Below are 18,343 nucleotides of genomic sequence, written 5' to 3'. Positions count from 1 at the left end.
GAGGGAGAGAGGGATGTAAAGACAGGAAGAGCAAAGAGGGAGTTGATGAAGTGTCAGGTGAAGATCCTGTCAGTGACCACCTTCCGGAAACACTGACGCATCATGGGAAACCACTAGAGATAGCATAAGAGTTGCTAATTTCAGGGGAAGCGTTGGAGGTCGTCTCTGACTTTATACTGTAAATGTCGACTGGACCGCTACTGGACGGATGCAATCTTGTACAAACATGATTCTTTTGTGAAATATCTCAAGACACACAAGATCGATTGCTTATAATAATGCCTATAAATAACTTCCTCAACCTTTTCAATTTGTCCAACACTTTGATTTATGCGACATCAGCCTTTACTGCGCTATGCACTTTGCTACTTACCAAATGTTACCTTGCTAACAAGCTAATCTATATCGGTGACTGCGCTCAAGGTTACCTGCCAAACGTCACCCTGTTAACACCGTCATGGTAAGAATATTAATGTGCTGCGGACGGAGCCTCAGACACCCGCTTGTTTTCACATCGCTGCATTGACAAAAGCATTTGTGTCTGCGTCTTTGGATGCGTGACAGAATGACCTAAGTGTTCTAGCGGTAGTTTGCTAACGTTCATCTGTTTTACATGTTAACATAAATAGCGGTAATAAAAAAACGTGTGTGCGTCTTACTTCATCTCCAGGACCTCCTCCAGGTGTTTCCGCCTCTCGGCCCGCAGGGCGGTCAGGTGACCTTCCTTCTCGGCCAGTGAGAGCTGAGTTGATGACAGCTTGGCTTTCATCACGTCCAGTTCCTGTTTCACCCTCTCCATGGCAACCAGCAGGTCCTCCACCTGAGACAAACACAAAGACAGACACGTTGTCACATTTTAAACACAATTATTTTCCTCCCAACTTCTGACTCAATCTGATATTTTTGTTTCATATTTAACTGTTTTCATTCGCTATTGTGCTCCACAGATACAGGCATTTATGTTTGCGTGTGTGTGTGTGTGTGTGTGTGTGTGTCATCTTCCTCTCGACAGCTACTGTGCTGTTGAAATTATTTAACAATCTCTCTGTTATTACATGAGATGCTCAATTGCAGAACATCAGACGTGTCGTATTTCTTCTCGGTTTTCTTTTCTCTCTGTATGTTGTTTCGTTTTCTCTTCTCTGATATATATTTTATCTACTCCTCTCTCTTTCTCTGGGTGTATATCAGTTTGTCAGTTTAATGTCGTAGTGTCGAGGTCACTGTATTTCTCACAGCATGGCGACGACCTCTCCCTCCCTCACACACACACACATTTTCTCTTGACTTCTTTCTCTCTTTCCCGGTCGTATACTCCCTGGTTCTCTGAAGGGTTGAAGTAGAACGGAAGGAGAGTCACAAAGATAGATTTATTTACTATAAAAATGAGAAAGAAAAACAAGCCAATAATATGTAATATTTCTTCACAATATTTGTGGTTCTGCCATTCTTTGAAAGTTTGCTCTCATGTCAGCATGAATTAATTAATGAATGAGCAAACAAGTCGAGGTCTGATCCAGACGAATAAAAACGTTTGTGTGATTTCCACAATAGCTGTACTAACTTGCCAAAATGTAAAACGTAACAGAGGCAGTAAATGAGGATTCGTGTTCAACTTCCCATGTTGTCATTCACTTTAATAAAAATGAGAAAAATGTGTGTTTGGAATGAAAAAAAAACAGAAAAAGCCAAATGGTAAAGACATGAATGAGCGCTGGTGAGTGAGGTTTGTGAGGATTTTGTTACCTTTGACCACCTAAAGCCGGCTGTGGTGAACTCATGCACTGGAATGTGAGAGAGCTGCATACAAAAAGAGCAAAGAGAGAGAGGGAGAGAGGGAGAGAGAGAGAGAGATAACAGCAAAAGGGATGGTGATAGTGAGGAAGGAGAGAAAAGGGATACAAAATGGGGGAGAGATAGAGTATAAGATAGAATATAAGAGAGGGAAGGAAATAAATCGAGTGCAGAAAAGGAGAAAGAGCAAATTGACAGGGAGGGAGGAAAAGAGGGAGGGGGAGGATAGGAAAGGGGAAGGAGGCAGAAAGAGTATAGAAGGAGGAGAGGGAGGACAAAATGAAGAGGAGGCAAATAGGGCATAAACAAAGGTGCTTAGGAGGAAGAAAGGTGACAGGGAGATGCGATTAAAACGGCGAACATGCAGGCAGGGAAAGCAGAGAAAAGGATAAGAGAAAAAAGAAGAGTTGTAAAAGTGCTCAAGTGAAGAGATAAACTGTTAAGCACAAGACGAGATAGAGAAAGCAAAACTAAACAAATGCTAAGCACATGAAAGACAGAGATAAGCGGATAAAAGAAAGTGCAGACAGCGCAAAAATACTGAGCAGTCAGAAACACAGCCAGTTTAAAATGCAATTCAGACAAGACAAGACGGGAGGAGAGGGGAGGGGAGGAGAGGAGAGGAGAGGAGAGGAGAGGAGAGGAGAGGAGAGGGGAGGAGAGGAGAGGAGAGGAGAGGAGAGGAGAGGAGAGGAGGGGGAGGAGAGGAGAGGGGAGGAGAGGAGAGGAGAGGAGAGGAGAGGAGAGGAGAGGAGAGGAGAGGGGAGGAGAGGGGTGGTGAGGAGAGGAGAGGAGAGGAGAGGAGAGGAGAGGAGGGGGAGGAGAGGGGAGGAGAGGAGAGGAAGGCCTTTGGCCAACATCAGAGATGTAGCGATTGATGGAGGATACAGGGAGGGGCGAGGAGTGACGAGGCTCGGCTGGAAAAGAAGGAGTCAGAGGGGGAGGAAGACAGCAACCCCTTCAGTCGTCTGAGAGTGTGTATTTGTGCGTGCGGGTGATTTCAACTTTATTTTGAGAGAAAGGAAGGAAGAAGGTGCATTGAGTTCAAGAATCAAAATTGTCTGGTTAACGAGAGACGGAAAGCTGGAGGAGAGGATGTCTGTCTTTAGTTTGGTGTCTGAAGAGACAGATGGAGTATGTCATACTGCTGACTCATTTCTCTGTCACGCGTGCACACACACATACACACACACACACTCACACACACACACACACACACCTTTCTTCAGGGATCACACATCACACATGAAGTGACTCATGTCTAGCAGAAAAGTTTAGTATATTTTCATGTGGTCTTGGTCAACCAATTTTACCGGGCAAACCCTGTCCATGGGACAGTCCTTCACACACACACGCACGTGCACGCCCACGCACACACACACGCACATACACACACACACGCACACACACACACACACACAGGTTGTCAACATACAGCAGCATACTCAAGGTGTGTGTATGTGTGTCTACGAATATGCAGACAGGGTGTGTGAATTTGCCTGGTTTGGCTGCATTGGCATGTGTATGTGTGTGTGTGTGTGTGTGTGTGTGTGTGTGTGTGTGTGTGTGCGTGTGCCAACGCTATAATAAGCAATGTGTGCGCCTTTGAACAGGCCGTCCTCATTAAGCGAGGAAATTGTCTCTCGCCCCGTCATCGTTTTTATAAATCATTATGTGAAAGGGTAATTGCAGTGACGCAGCCGTAAAACAGGAACACAAAAATATTTATTTACAATTTAACTTGTGTATATAGAGACGGGTTTCCAGTTAGAAAACCAGAGTCACATCCACCTGGCTCCCGTTGAATGGCGTGTTGTGCTGCGCCGTGCGCTGTTTAAATAGCAGTTAGCACTTCTTTCCGCCATGTTCGGGTGTGAGTGTGTGTGCGGGGAGGAATATGCGTATGTATGCGGAACGCTATCCTGTCCGTGAGCACCACGTGCACGCATGTGCATGTGCATGTGCATGTGCATGTGCACGTGCGCCTGTGCTGAAAGGCTGAGTTAGAGTTGTTGATGTTGGGTGAAGACTGCGCTGAGTGTTTGGCTGCCATCTCCACTCGTTCACCGCAGGCCGACGTTTCTACTCCTTCCTCCTCCTCCAGCCGAGGCGTTTTAACGCGAGGACGTTCTCCAGCACCCTGCCCTGGCCTAAATGGCCGCCGTTTTGTCTAATTAAATCTGCCACTTGGAGCATCTTGAAGTATTTCAACATATCGTTGCCAAATCGAATGTGAGAGCTCGGCGCAATTACTGTAAACAAATTAGGCTACAGTCAACTTCAGGAGGAAGCACACGTTGGATGTGATTTTTCCATCTTTCCTTTACTCGTTCTGAAGTTTGCCATTGTGGAAACACAAAGCCGTAGGCCTGTTTAATCTTGTGCTAATGTCTTTGTTTGGTTGCTTTTTGACGGACTTGGTCCAGGAAATATAGATTAACTCAACTCTGGAACTAAAAGTTCCTTTGGTGTATTTTTGTTTGCCTCCACATTGGAACTGAAGAACCAGGAGGATTAGGTTAATTAGCCTGATAATGGATGATAAAAATGATGGAAAATACGTCCAAGGAACTAAATTTAGACCCGTGCACCTCCAGTTTAAATGCAGGTTCGGTTCCTGAATTCCTGAAATCGTTCCTGGGCCTCGAGAAATGTCACATGAGACCAATTATTAGTCATCTTTATGTATGAATAACAAAACCTCTCTGGCAGCTTTGTCCATCAGTAGCAAAGGAGGAAGTCAGGTGATGTTATTATTGAGTGTCAGAGTCTGCAAAGTGTCCCCATTCATTCACAAACGTAGTTATCGTTTTCCTGTCACTTCTGGACCTTGACTGGAACTTGAACTAAAGTTCTGCGAGTTTGAATGGTACACGTCCACACAGAAGAAGATGCACTTGTTTTGTAAGGCTGGTTATAATTAACTCTTCGTCTCCATCCGTCCATCACTTTCTTACATCCATCTGCTTGTCTTCGCGCGGGGGTCTGTCATTCCTCTATCACATCTGTCTATCTGGAATTTATTCGGCCGTGGCACCCGCTAACATTAACCATGGCTGAGGGTGTCAGCAGTAAAACGTGTGTTTGCATGCCTGTCTTTATGTGTCTGTGCAGAAGTAGCCTGGTAAGTAAAGGCCAGAGAGGACGGCCAACATTTAGAGGCAGTAATAACAATGGAGTCCAGCCGTTTTTTGCCAACAGCTACAGCGGCCCGTGTTTTCTCAGGGCAGTTTTCATCCTAACAGCCCAAGCTGTTTTTCCCCGGGTTGTCAAAACCAATCCAAGCTCCGAGGAACATTTCCCATCTCTATGGCCTCGTTAAGTCACGGGCACACAGGGGAGCAACACACACACACACACACACACACACACACACACACACACACACACACACACATACACACACTCTCACTGGACTGAGGTTGATTCCACTAAACCCTTCCCTTCTGAGCCTCCCAGAACACCACTATGAGCTCTCCTACTGTCTCAATATAGATAAAACGGATTACAAATTGGAGCGGTCGGACTCGAGCCCCGTCTTAAGAAAAAGCTGTTTGTGTGCTCCGGCCGAAGCGAACAAAATACAAGCTGTTCTTTAAATAGAGATGTATTTACCTCTCCTCCAAATGAGGAGTGACTGGGCAAACACACACACACACACATGCATGCACACGCACACACACACACACACACACACAGAGCCACACCTGAATGAGCTCAGTTGGCACAGGGCATGTGTGTTGCCGCTGCCATTAGCCGCTATTGGCATAGCAATGTTTAGCTTTGTCAGAAAGAGTTTCTATGTCGCCCTGAAGATGTTTGTCTCTGTGTGTGTGTTTGTGTGTGTGTGTGTGTGTGTGTGTGTGTGTGTTTCCTTCCTCTGTCCAAATGTCCCATAAAGACAGAAACATGGAGGAAATCCTGAGTTGAGGACATTAGTGTATTATGTGAATAAAAAGTACCTGAGAGGGGTTTTTAAGGAAAGGTTTGGCTGACACACAAACTAGTTGAGGGGGGTTCAAGGATTCTCTTTCGACATGCAGAAACACACTCATGTGTGTTCGCTACCGAGGGAGTCGCTACCTGTTTCTCCGAGTGTGTGCGTGCCTGCTCCTCCTGGGCGAGCACCACCTCCCTCTCCGCCGTGATCTGAACGCTTTCCCTCAGCGCCTCCTCCAGCTCCTCGATGCGCTCCTCCTTCTGACGGAGGGAGTCCTGCAGAAAGAAAGCATGCGGTGTAAAGAGAGTATGAACTGTTGCAGTGCTGAAAAACAATCAGGTGATTAATCATTTTTTTAAGGAGCAACAAGCCACGCCAGCAGATCTGTGAGGCTGTACTCGCTAATGTCAGCATGGTATGATGGGAATTACATTTTTGCAGGTATTTGGTAATAAAGCATTGGACAAATTAAAATGTGAACCCAAAGATATTCCAATTCAGACGACGACAAATGTCCAAATGTTGTGTCATTACATCATAGAGCTGCTAGCGTGGCTTAAACCCCTAAACACTATTGATAAACAAGTTTTGAGTTTCCTCAGCAAACGGTTTCATGGCATCTGATAATATAAATGTATGGAGGTTATTAATTTAATCCAGCACTAGTCCGAAAATCAATTGGCTTATGCTAAATCAAATGTGTTTGCCTAACAGCAGCTGGAGGTAAAAGTTTGGACACTCCTCGCTCCAGTTTGCTCCGCCGAAACAATTCAAAACAATCCCATCTCCATCTGCATCTTTCAAGAATTCCCAATCGCACATGAAGTTTCTAAGTAAGACCGCACAACCTTCGCACCAATTCCTCATATTATTTGGCTCCCCCCCCCCTGCCTGGCTTCCTGGTTAAATTAGAGTTGAATGAATACCTGATGGAGGCGAAGCGGAGAGAGAGGATGAGACATTTACAGTGGCGATAAACAAAACCTCCGCGACTCCTCCAGCACATGTGCTGCGAATCTGAATCCTGCTCCGGGTCCAACATGACTCCGTGTTTAACTATGCAGACCGGCATGCACTTTAATTATATTAAAACCTCTTATTGCACTGAATTAAATTTACGGCCTGAATTACACTCTGCATTCCATTTACAGTCTTCGGTGCTGGTTCAACGATGCAGAAGTTCTTACATTTGACACACGCTGGTTATGGTTGTGACCGCTGCGGTCTTATAAGTCTGAGTGACTCACATAGCTATCAGATCATCTCCCAACCACACGCATACACATAAACGGCAACTTGCAAACTCCCTCGATCCGAAGATCAGTTGTAGCTAGAGGGCGCTTATTCACACAGACGCACAGAGAAAGAATGTTTTCATCTGCGTCTAATCAGAGAAGCCACTGAGCTTAACGATTACTGGAAGAGGAGAAGGAGGAGGAGGAGGATAGACGAGGGGGTGAAAGGAAGTTAGGGGAAGTTCAGGGTGAAAAAGTTGAAATTAAAAAGGTAGAGAAAACCTCAAATCCGAAGAAATACGAGTACGACCGCAGTCGTAATCGTCACCCCACGCATTGCTGCTCATCTTGTGGTCACTCGACACCCCAGCAGACAATTAGGAGATGCTCTCACACCACAGGAAGCATTTTAAAACCCACAGCATTCACTACATAGTTTAGTGTGCACGTCCCCGATTTCCCCTCTAATCACCTCTCTACCTCACATCCTTTCTCCCCTTCACTTCTCCGACCATTTCTCACATCCTCTCCTCTCTCCCCCACCACCTTTCATCTGCTCTCCCTGTCAATCATCAGTTACCCCCCTCTCGCACACTCCCCGAGCGAGAGCTGCATGGTGTATGTGTGTGTGAGAGAGAGAGAGCGAGTGTGTTTGACATTGCCTCAGGCTGCTCTCTGCCACAATTGTCACATTATGATGAAGCATTGTTATGATGGCAGAAAATATTCAAGGTAGGACGGGTAGAAACTTTTTTTCGATCTCACTCCCAGTGCCCCTCCCCCCTCCATACCTTAATCTGCAGGGAGCTTTCGTTCAGGTTGTCCTCTCTCTTCCTGGCGTCCTCCATCAGCTGGGCGTTCCTGCTCTTCTCCAGCTGCTCCTTGTGTTTCAGGTTGGCCACCTTCTTTGACTGGTCCTTCATCTGCCTGCAAACACACGCAAAACAAAGTCAATGCATCACCTACGTACAGCCGTTTTTGACTTCTCATGTTGTTCACCATTAAGATGACTGAAAGTGATTTGAGTCATGTTGAGAATTGTGATATTCATGCATTTGGAGTTAAAGAGAGAGAGGATATTCCAATAATGCAGCTTGGTCGGTACAAAAAATAAAAACAGCTCAACTTTAAGTCTCCCCTCTTCCCCCGTTTTCTCCTGAAAAAAAGGCAAACATGCAACAAAGAAGAAGGCAGAACAACTGGACTTGCTCCGTCCTTTATGTGCCATATCTAAAGATCTTATCTGAATTCAAACCCTAAATATGGTTATTTTCCTCCTGATTTGATATCATATTGAGAAGGTGTTACGGTGTCACCAAACACACTTGGAGAGGCCATGAAACGAACCAGCTGTATTTACGAGCTGTTTCCCACCAAACATATTCCGGATCTGTTACTGCCGTTTCAATGATACAGCAATACACCATTCTGTGCGACTGAGTGCCATAATGAAATCCCTTCGGGCCAATATAATGTAAAGATTAGCAAAGGAATTCAATAAAAAGCGATGAATCAATGACTGGATGACATTTGAGATTCCTCCACAGTGGGAAGCACGAGGGTCTTTTCACGGCGAGATTACTGGGAGTCTAAATCATCATCTTGGGAATGAAGCAGATATTCCTCATGGGAGCAGCAGGGTTGGGAGATGGAGAAAGGGTCTAATCCCCGTTTAAGCTGTCTGGAAGCCCTTGTGGCTGTGTCACAGACCTATCAGCTATCACAGCAGCTTGACTTGATCAGGACCTTTCATACCTTCCACACAGACACACACACATGCACAGATGTGGACTAACCCAAGCTAATGCCAGTAAGGTTTAACAATGTCTACTGAATCACGACACAGACGAAAAGATAAGTCAAACACGAAGGATGGATGTGTAAGCATGCGCTCACACCGGCACACATCCAACAGACACTTCGAAGACAAAACAAAACTGCTGACTCACATTAGAAACTCACCAACCTCCAATAAAAGTCAATCTTATTTTGCTCTGTATGCGTCTGCGAGTCTTCGTTATGTTTGCATGCCCGATCTGGGCAAATGTTTATGCATGCGTGTGTGTGTGTGTGTGTGATCCTGTTTTTTTACAGGCTTGCAGATAAATCCATTTTCTTCACTTCCATTGCTGGAACTGCCAGTAAAAAGAGGCTGAGCTCCAGTGAAGACACAGCAAACCCTTGTCACACCGGCAGTGGAGCATGTCCACTCACGGCAAGTTACTGTTTTACAAGCCATTTTGTGTAAAACAGGTGTAAACAGGTACCGAACATCCCATGACCTTTGACCTCTGCCTGTGCATGACAAAGCTCTGGTCTTAAACCCAGGCATTTGCGAGCCTACGATCTGACAGCATGCTGTTTCACATGTGTTATTTCCACTGTGAAATCTTCTAATCCATCTCGTGTCACATGTGTATTACGTTTATTTGTTTACATCTAGTTTGATATACATGGACTAGAGTAGAAATATTTTATGACACCCTCTCTTTCATCTTTCCTGTCTATTGAAGCCATAAACTATCAGCTAAACTAACCCAACGTAATGAGAGTAATCCATCAAATGGGATTTTTACATCAGCGATCGCTGCCAGAAAAGTTGAGAAATGATATTGGCAGAGGATGGTAACATTAAATCCCCTATGTGTTTGCTAAAAGGTCCAGGGGGCCCAATTCCAAGCCGTCCAGAGAAATCTGGGAAGCTGGAAGAGAAACTGAAATGCGGCGACAGGGCCAAGCTGCTCTGCGGCACCTGGCCGTTCAAAGCTCACAGAATAATAGCTGTTAGCGTTAAGCCGTGTGTGTACACGCGCGGCTTGGACTCGTATTGTTTTTGTGTGCCTTTTGAAGGCCTACGTACGTACCATATTGCATCCCCATCACATCCAAATTGGGTTCAAATGTTAAAGAGGAAACCAGACGAAAGCAAGCGCGGCGTCAGATTCATTACGGTCCGTTTCTGTTTCCTTTGTGCCATCCTGATTCCAGGTTGCACCCAGAATGTGGGATGAATTTGAATATTTGGGATCAATTTTGAGCTTTAGGCCCTGTGTGAGGGTGTAACAGGTCATAAACAGGCAGGAATGTTCCTATTGGAGGATTTCCAGGAAGCTCCAACCATCTGGTTAGCTCTCTGAGGTTTCCCCCCTTCATGCTACATTTACTGCACGTATCGGAGTGTATGTGCATGTGGAATAGACTCAGTTTGTAATGTTTCCTATTGACTCAACACTCCCTCGCTTTCCTCTTTCGCTAATGCTAAACACTTGTTTCAATCAAACCCCACTTGTTTGGCCGTATCACCTTCCAGCATGTAGATCATTTGCATAGCTAACTATCACGCATTTGCATCGGACCATAGCGAGTTCCTCCTCTCTTTGGAATTTCCTCATTAAAACCAGCACTGATCTTTCCCTCTACTTATTTGCCCTTCTTTGTTGCATGTTGCATTCTAATCATCTCTATGAAGAGCAATCATGTATTTGCATTAGACCAATGTAAGAGGACAAATGTGCTCCGCCTCACTGCTCCCCTTTCCTGTCAGTCTTCTCCACACTCACTCCCTCTCCAAATGCAACATTACTCTTTCCTCTGGATGAAATATTTTCATCAGACCATGGACCATTACTTCGCTCCTTTCCTCTTCCTGATTCCTTCCACTCCTTCTTTTGTCACTTCCATCTCCAGAGCTTTACTTTCCCTCCGACTCCTCTTCTTCTCCTCTCTAAAAGATTTACCAAGTACAACAGACTACTGGAACAATCGCAAACTTTTTTTTTTTGTTTGCCAAATTTGGTGTTTTGCATCTTCCCAGTAATGGCTGCATATCAATCTATGGTGTATTGACATTGACTGCCTGTGAAACTGAAGTGCATAGTCTTTTTTTCATTGAGCAATGCAACAGTGGACAGGTAATATAACAACGTATCGGGTGTGATTTTAAAGACTTCTTCTAAATATGTTTAAATGTGAAGAAACTTGTTAATTCCCATTTGTATAATACTAAGAGGTAAAAACGTAATATCTATCCTGCACGTGTTCAGTCTCATACCTCACCAAAGCTGTTTTATGCTGCATAATTACTATAATATTATTACTAAGTACATGTATATTCCACATATCCACATACAAAAAAAATCTTTCATTACTTTGCCTGCTTTTGGGAGCAGAAGTTGCTCTGTGAATCCGTTGGCTCGGCTCAGCCGGCGGCAACGAGCCATTTGAAGCCGTTTTAATATGTAAAATACTTCCTTCACCCTCCCTCTGAAATCACTTTCAACAACTGCTGCAAACCGCTGGAAGAGGCAGAATCACAGGAGAGTTCGCTTTTCACCCACAACGCTGTAAACGCGACGTGCAACTGTGCAGCGCAACCACGGCACACACAAGTACACACATACCCGATTATACACGCGTTGATACACTGCAAGTGCACAAATGTACCAAAACTATGCTGATGGGGGGCATACACACACACACACACACACACACACACACACACACACACACACACACACACACACACACACACACACACACACACACACACACACACAGAGAGAGACACACACACACACACACACTCACACACTCACACACACACACACACACACACACACACACACTCGGTGCTGTCAACTGTTCCAGACACAACCTGCTTTGTATTAAGAGTCTCTTGGTCAGACCACACACGCAAATATTTGAAGTGCACACACACACACACACACACACACACACACACACACACACACAGATGTGCATGCAACTGCAGGGAACATAACAACATACGTCCGACAACGTCCTTTCCAACATTCCCACAGAAATACACACATGCAAACATGGTGGCACAGTGTAAACACATGCTAACGTAAACACAAACACACACACTAACATACGTGCTGACAGCACTTTGAACTTCCTAAATTTTGCGAAACCTCAAAAATACCCAAATGATTTGACCATACAAACACACTCATATATGATATATATAAACACACACACACACACACACACACACACACACACACATAAGCAAAAATGTACAAACATAGAATACCCTTCATTAAAACGTAATGCTGCAAGGAAAATTAAGTGAACAGTGTTTGCAACTAGCAGTGAAAATGAAACAACACACACACACACACACACACACACACAATCTCATAAACTTCAGTAAACCACAAAGTCTCAAAAATAAAAACTTTTTAACCTCCCTCATTAGCATGCTGCTGATATTCAGGGACCCACATTAAGGTAATATTAATATTACATTTGGAGTCCTGTATAAATATTTGATCAGAAATGCTCGGGGGCCTCATGTATGTTTACTGCACATAGTTCACCCAACATTAACATCAAGGATTTCCTTTTAACCATTCGGAATACAGTATTCCCTTGAAAAAACAGGAAATATTGGTTTGGTTTACTAAGCCCATGAAAAACAGCAAACAGGAAAACAGAAAAAAAAGAAAAAAAACATCAAAAACATAATAGTCTTGCTCACGGTCGGTGCAAAAGAAGAAGTTACAGTACAAGGAGGACATTTTGGAGGAATAAACAAAGAAATACTTGTGTTGTTGTTTGCAGAAAGACTGTAGAAAATCCCTCATGGAGAGAGAGAGAGAGCAAATTTGTGAGGTAAATTATGAGGTACGGCAACTAAGACCCATGTGTATGTGTGCAAACATCCACCGTGTGCATTACTGGAAACGAGCTGTAAAAAAACCCACTATGATACATCAGACAGAACGGAATGTCTTCCTTAAAGGCTTCTGTCCTAACGACAGGCTGTGTCTTTGTTTCAGATCGAGAGTCTCAGAATTAAATGCAGACACTCATATTTATCTTGAAATCTAGCTTATATGATAGATGAGAGAACAATGTCTTATTGTGTCCTACAGTATGGTGTTTACTGTATGCATGAATGATGTGCACTTTAACCCTAATCGTCTGTTTGGAGTTCTGGAGATCTTTAAACAGCTTAACAACTACAGTCTTACTTGAATACGATTCCCTTAGAAACATGATTTTGAGGGCAGAAATGAATTATTATTTTCATTATTGATTAATCAGATCCTTTTCTTGATAATTCTTTGTGTCTATAATATAAATTGCCGAAAAATAATGAAATTGCCCATTAGAATTTCTCCCAGCCTGAGGTGATGGTGGTGGTTCACTACTATCATTTATGACTAAATTAAATTAATCAAATCCTCACAATTGAGCAGCTGGAACTGGAATTGGTTTGGCAAACAAAAACAAAAAAAAATCGTTCATCGAAATGATGAATGATGATTATTTTCCTGTCCTAAACATTGCAGCTTTGACAGGAACATTTTATGCAGCAAAACCTCTCTGGAATCCCAAATGAGAGAATTAATTTGAATTTCAAAGAGGCCAAACTAAGTGACCCCAAACATAATTCATGTCAAAATGTACGATAAAAAATGTGCATGCTCCGTGATAATTCAAAGCAAAATAAAATGAGTGAGCAGCCACTTTAAACTGTACTGTAGATTTGTCTATTTCGTGAATACTGTGCAGGATTCTAAACAAAATGTGTTTTTTATTTCCCCTCTCAACTTCGAAAAGTGTGTGTGGGCGTATGTGTGTGTGTGTGTGTTTGTGTGTGTGTGTGTGTTTGTGTGTGTGTGCAGGTATTTTAATTAGATAACTCTCAGCATTCATCCCCACTGTAGCGTTGGCATCTATTGGCTGGCAGAGTCTTTCTTGCATGTGTGTTTGTGTGTTGAATACAATAAAAAGAAAACAACGTGCAAAGGTCTGTGATAACGTGTGTGTGTGTGTGTGTGTGTGTGTGTGTGTGTGCGCCCGCTTGTTGTCGCCCATTTGCTGACAAATCCCTGCACCACCTCAACGCAGAGCGTTATGCGGGACCTCAAAGGGATCACACACACAAGGGCACGCACACGCATGCACACACACACACACACACACGCACGCACGCACGCACGCACGCACGCACGCACACACGCACGCAGTAGCAATGCAATTCCTTTTTAAGATACAGAAACCTTGATGTCAGACGTTTGGCAGTGGATGAGGAGTTCCTTAGCTCAAGATCAAAACAACCAGAAAAAAAAAAGACGTGGAGGAAAAAAAAACCCCACTAAAAAGGACAGAAGAAGAAAAAGAACTCGACTGTCGTCTACCAGAGAGCAAGGCAACGCTAACTTTTTCTTTTGTTTCTTTCCCCCTCTAGAGTTGAATCACAAAACACCAGAACAACAGCGATGAAAAAAAGCTGACAAGACGGCAGGGGGAACCGTGGCTCTGGAAGTTGAAAAGGAAAGAAAGAGCAAAGAAGCAGCTGGCACCGGGGAGACCTTTACAGCGGCGCAGAGCGCACAAAACACTCAGACCACCAGATTTATGCAGGAAACAGAAGGGAGAAGTGGTTATTATGTGGTGGATCACAATGTGTAGGTCAGAGAAATTTCAATATGACTTTGATATGTCTGTTCAAAAAGACCAAATTCAGACTTTTTGGTTTTGCATGCTGAAATCTCATTATGGAGTGACCTCCTGAGTGCAAGATAGGAATATTGAAAAGTCAGAAAAGAAGAAAAACAACGGCGCTTCTCGATCTCGGGATGTGGACGGGGATTTATGGTGCCATACTTAAAAGGCAGGATTCCTACTGCGGTTTGAGCTGGTCGCTCCTCCTCTGCTCAAAGATACCAGGAGTGCACGACCCCTGACCCCGGTTAGCGTTAGGGTGAAAGTCATCCTCAGATTCACTTTCATACTGGAACAAGCTTTATTTGCTTGGATGCCTGCTGACGATTTGGTACCTGATCACTACGTTGTTATAGAGGCTGATGCCCAAAAGCATCCTGAACACAGCAACATAAGAAAATACAGAAAGGGGAGGGGCCTCTGCAGATACAGACAGCACCACACACTTCTAGTGTGGCAGCCAGTTAGCCTAGCTTAGCATAAAGACTGGAAACGGGGAAACAGCTAGCCTGGCTCCGTCAAAAGTTTTTAATAAAATCCACCTTCCAGCGCCTCTTAAGCTCAGTAATTAGCATGTTACATCTTGTTTGTTTAATCCGTTCAAAAAGCCGACGTGTAAAAAGTTGCGGTTTTTACGAGCGGTCATTTGCTGGACTATTTCTTGGCGAGGAGCGGCGACTTCCCGGAGTCTTCGCTGATTGCCTGGCAACCTGCTCCGACCATAAAAGATTGCGAAACCCCGGTCGAACATTTAAAATAACGTTGTGAACTATTAGGCAGGAACAAAACGAGGAGTGATTTCTCTATGAAAAGCCACAAAGACAGAAAACCAACAGGAGTAAGAGGAACTCCGAGCAAAAGTTCACAGCTGTCCAACTTAATGATGGCGATGCATTGCTCGGACATTTTTTCTCGTTTGCTGTGGGAGCCTGAAATTTGACCTTAGCGCTCGTGTCGTGACAAGGCTGTAATGGAGGGCGCGGGGAGAGAAACGACAATGTTTCCTTTTTCAAAGAGGCAGTGATGTGGCAATGAAAGAGAGCCGCGTGAAAGTCAAGGTGTCTCCTTCAAAGACAGACAGACACGATGGGAATGATTAAAAACAGAGTTTATGACAGAGGGAGGGAGATGAGAGAGTGTCTCGATGCAAGGACAAGAAGCGTGACAATGAAGGAGAGCGCGATGGGAGAGAGGCGGTGACGGGAGGAGGAAAAACAGGCGTGCGGTACTAACCTTGAGGCAAGACTGGGTAGAGCAGGAGACGGCGTTGCGTTGTAAAGATAAAAGAAAGGGGAAGGAGAGACAGAGAAGGAGAAGGGAAAGGTGAGAGGGAAGACAGGAGTTGAGTGCTAGGTTAGCCGGCTTGATCAATCTTCAAAGAGGAGAGAGATGAGAGACACAGGAAGTGACAGAGAGACAGCCAGAGACACATCATTAACCATAGATGTACAGCGGGCACACACAACAGGAAGACAGGCATGACCAGGCAACCAGCTAGACAAGCAGACAGACAGGTTAAAAGGAATACATCACCCACAAAGTGACCATGTCTACATCAATAACACGCCATGAGAACTATTTTTCTTGCATGCCTCCGCCGCAACTAGAGAACCAAAAATAAAGAATGAATGAGTTGATGAATCGAAGTGCACGAAGGCCGTGTTTATTTGTGTCGTAATTATATCAAAATACAACTCTCATTTATCCAGTCGTATGCTCAGTACTTCAAAAACACATGCATCTTTGGAGTGTTGCCCCATTAACTTCCATTGACTTTTCACAGTCTTTGTTTTCATCGTGAAGTCATTCAAGGTGACTTAATGACATAGAAATGTGACATTTTGTGGGTGAAGTTTTCCTTTAAAAGTAGGCACTTCTTTTTTTTTCAGTACAGCATCGACCTCACGTGACCTCCACCAACATTTAAGAGGACACACACACACACAGACTACAATCACAGACTGTAGAAAGCGAGCAATTAGCCAATCTAAGCATGAGCTGAGAGCGTTTTCACTCCGAATGATTTCTTCTTCAACAGTTTTGATATCACAGGCAAACTTCTTCCACTTCCCACTGGGGCCACTTAGAACTGCACAGCTCGTGAATCTTGGGTCTCCACCAAAAGGAGCACGACGTGGATTCATTTAGATATGAAATTTGAAGAAAAATTCACTTCCTAAATTGGTTGACCCCGAAAGAATTCCTCGCAATCACTCCTCGCGTGTTTGGTTGAACTGGCAAAGCTTAAACTCTAGGGTGAGCTTATTCCTGGGAACACACGGCTAATGACAGCGTGCCAAAGACAAATTGTCCATTAAAGGACAATATAACACGCAATAAACTTCTCTAATTTCCCATTACTCAAGTTTATATTCTACATGGCTCTAGACCATCATTTTCCCTCGCTTTTTACTTCTTCCCTTCCCTGTCTTTTCTGTCGGTTTGGTTTTACTTCCCTCTCCTCACCATGTCGTCTCTTCTTTTTCTTTCCCCCGCCGTCTCCACCCGTTATTCCGTTTCTGCCTCCCTGTTTTTCTCCCTCCGCCGCCACCTTCCCCCCCCCCCCATCCCCATCCCCTCTCACTGTTTTCCATTCTTCCGTCCAAATCCTTTATTTTGGTCATCAAGGCAGATTTTCAGCTCCATTTCCCCTCAGTGTGAAGTCACCCAAGTCCGCTCCAATTACCATCTTAGTTACTGAAATAAATAACCTGGTGCCATTACAGCTGGACTTGAACTAGAGGGGCCAGGGGAGCGGGTTGATTTTTACCCTTGTTTAACCCACATCTGATCTTTTCATTAGTAATGTTCCCGCTGCTCACTCGTAGCCCAGGGATAGCCTCGGTGCCAACATAAGGGTTGGCCACGGGCGAGCGTATCCTCCTGATGTACCTGCTAGCTCACGGCGCCGTCTTTCACACAGGGTTGGGTAGCTCTGGGACAAAGTCAGTATTGTTGCACTTTACGTTGCAGGGCGAGTGCTTGTGGGCTCCAAACAGCTTGGTTTCTAAACGTATTATCAAACAGATTTATTAATCCATGACTTTCCAAATATTTTCACAGTTAATACTGACGTCTGTGAACAGCCAGTAAAAGAGCGGTTGGGTTAAATATCTCAGTGTAACATTGACAGTAGGTTTTTGAGGTAGGAGTGAGATCATACTTCCCGACCAACTTACAGTTTTCTTCTATGAGGTGCATTATTTAAGACCCCAAGCACAATATTCTTGATTTAAATGATAGCAAAATTAAAAAACACAGCCGGATACAGAGTTTTCAAGCAATCCATGGTGCCAACAATAGCGTAATTATCAGGCTGATAAAATCAGCAGGAAAAGTTGACAATAGTCAGCTAGAAAGGAGAAGTATGCTTTTGTCAAAGACTTATTATTCAAAAGAAAATGGCAAATACATTTTGAGCTGTAAATCTGCCACCATCATCGTTGCTGAGGATGGAAAGCTTGAACAGCAAGTGAGGAGGGGGAAGGGGGGGCAGAGCAAACAGTCATTTCTGCCCTTTTCATGACTGTGTTTCACCATGTCAACACTTAAACCACAGCCTTAATTTAGCCAGGGATAGTTTCCCTCATCATGCATCCAACAGCTAAATGAAACCACTAAATGTGAAGATGTAAAAAAAATAAATAAAAAAAAAGTAGACTTCCTCACACCGTCTAATATATCCTCCACAAACCACGTACTTTACAGTAATGACTGATGTGTGTGTGCCAGTGTGTAAAAAGGAAAGTTAAATTTCCTCATAAAAATCTACTTAATCTTAATTTTACTATTACAAGATAGTGTTCTCGAACACGCAGCACTAAGCCTCGATGTAATGCCCTTCCTGTTTCATAAGAGCAGCCGGCAAAGGTCAGATATTAAATATCAGAGGAGC

At 44.1% G+C, this 18,343-nt stretch overlaps 1 protein-coding gene across 7 annotated transcripts in view; it reads right to left on the bottom strand.

Moving 5' to 3' along the window:
* Nucleotides 1-18,343, bottom strand: part of LOC311032490 (ELKS/Rab6-interacting/CAST family member 1-like) — a 159,765-nt gene that overhangs the window by 101,091 nt on the left and 40,331 nt on the right. For 4 of the 7 annotated variants that reach the window (XM_084039317.1, XM_084039318.1, XM_084039313.1 and 1 more), the window contains 3 exons: nucleotides 7,761-7,896; nucleotides 5,878-6,009; nucleotides 660-820 (listed from right to left, as the gene is read on the bottom strand). In XM_084039317.1, the coding sequence (XP_083895443.1) occupies nucleotides 660-820; nucleotides 5,878-6,009; nucleotides 7,761-7,896 (429 nt within the window). Of the gene's footprint in view, nucleotides 1-659; nucleotides 821-5,877; nucleotides 6,010-7,760; nucleotides 7,897-15,681; nucleotides 15,694-18,343 lie in introns of all 7 variants that reach the window. The other 3 variants (XM_084039316.1, XM_084039312.1, XM_084039314.1) reach the window with 1 other exon arrangement.

Source organism: Eutrigla gurnardus (genome assembly GCF_963514095.1).
Source record: "Eutrigla gurnardus genome assembly, chromosome: 21".
NCBI lineage: Eukaryota > Metazoa > Chordata > Actinopteri > Perciformes > Triglidae > Eutrigla > Eutrigla gurnardus.
The sequence above is the reverse complement of the archived record's forward strand: the minus strand, read 5'-3'. Positions and strand labels throughout refer to the sequence as shown.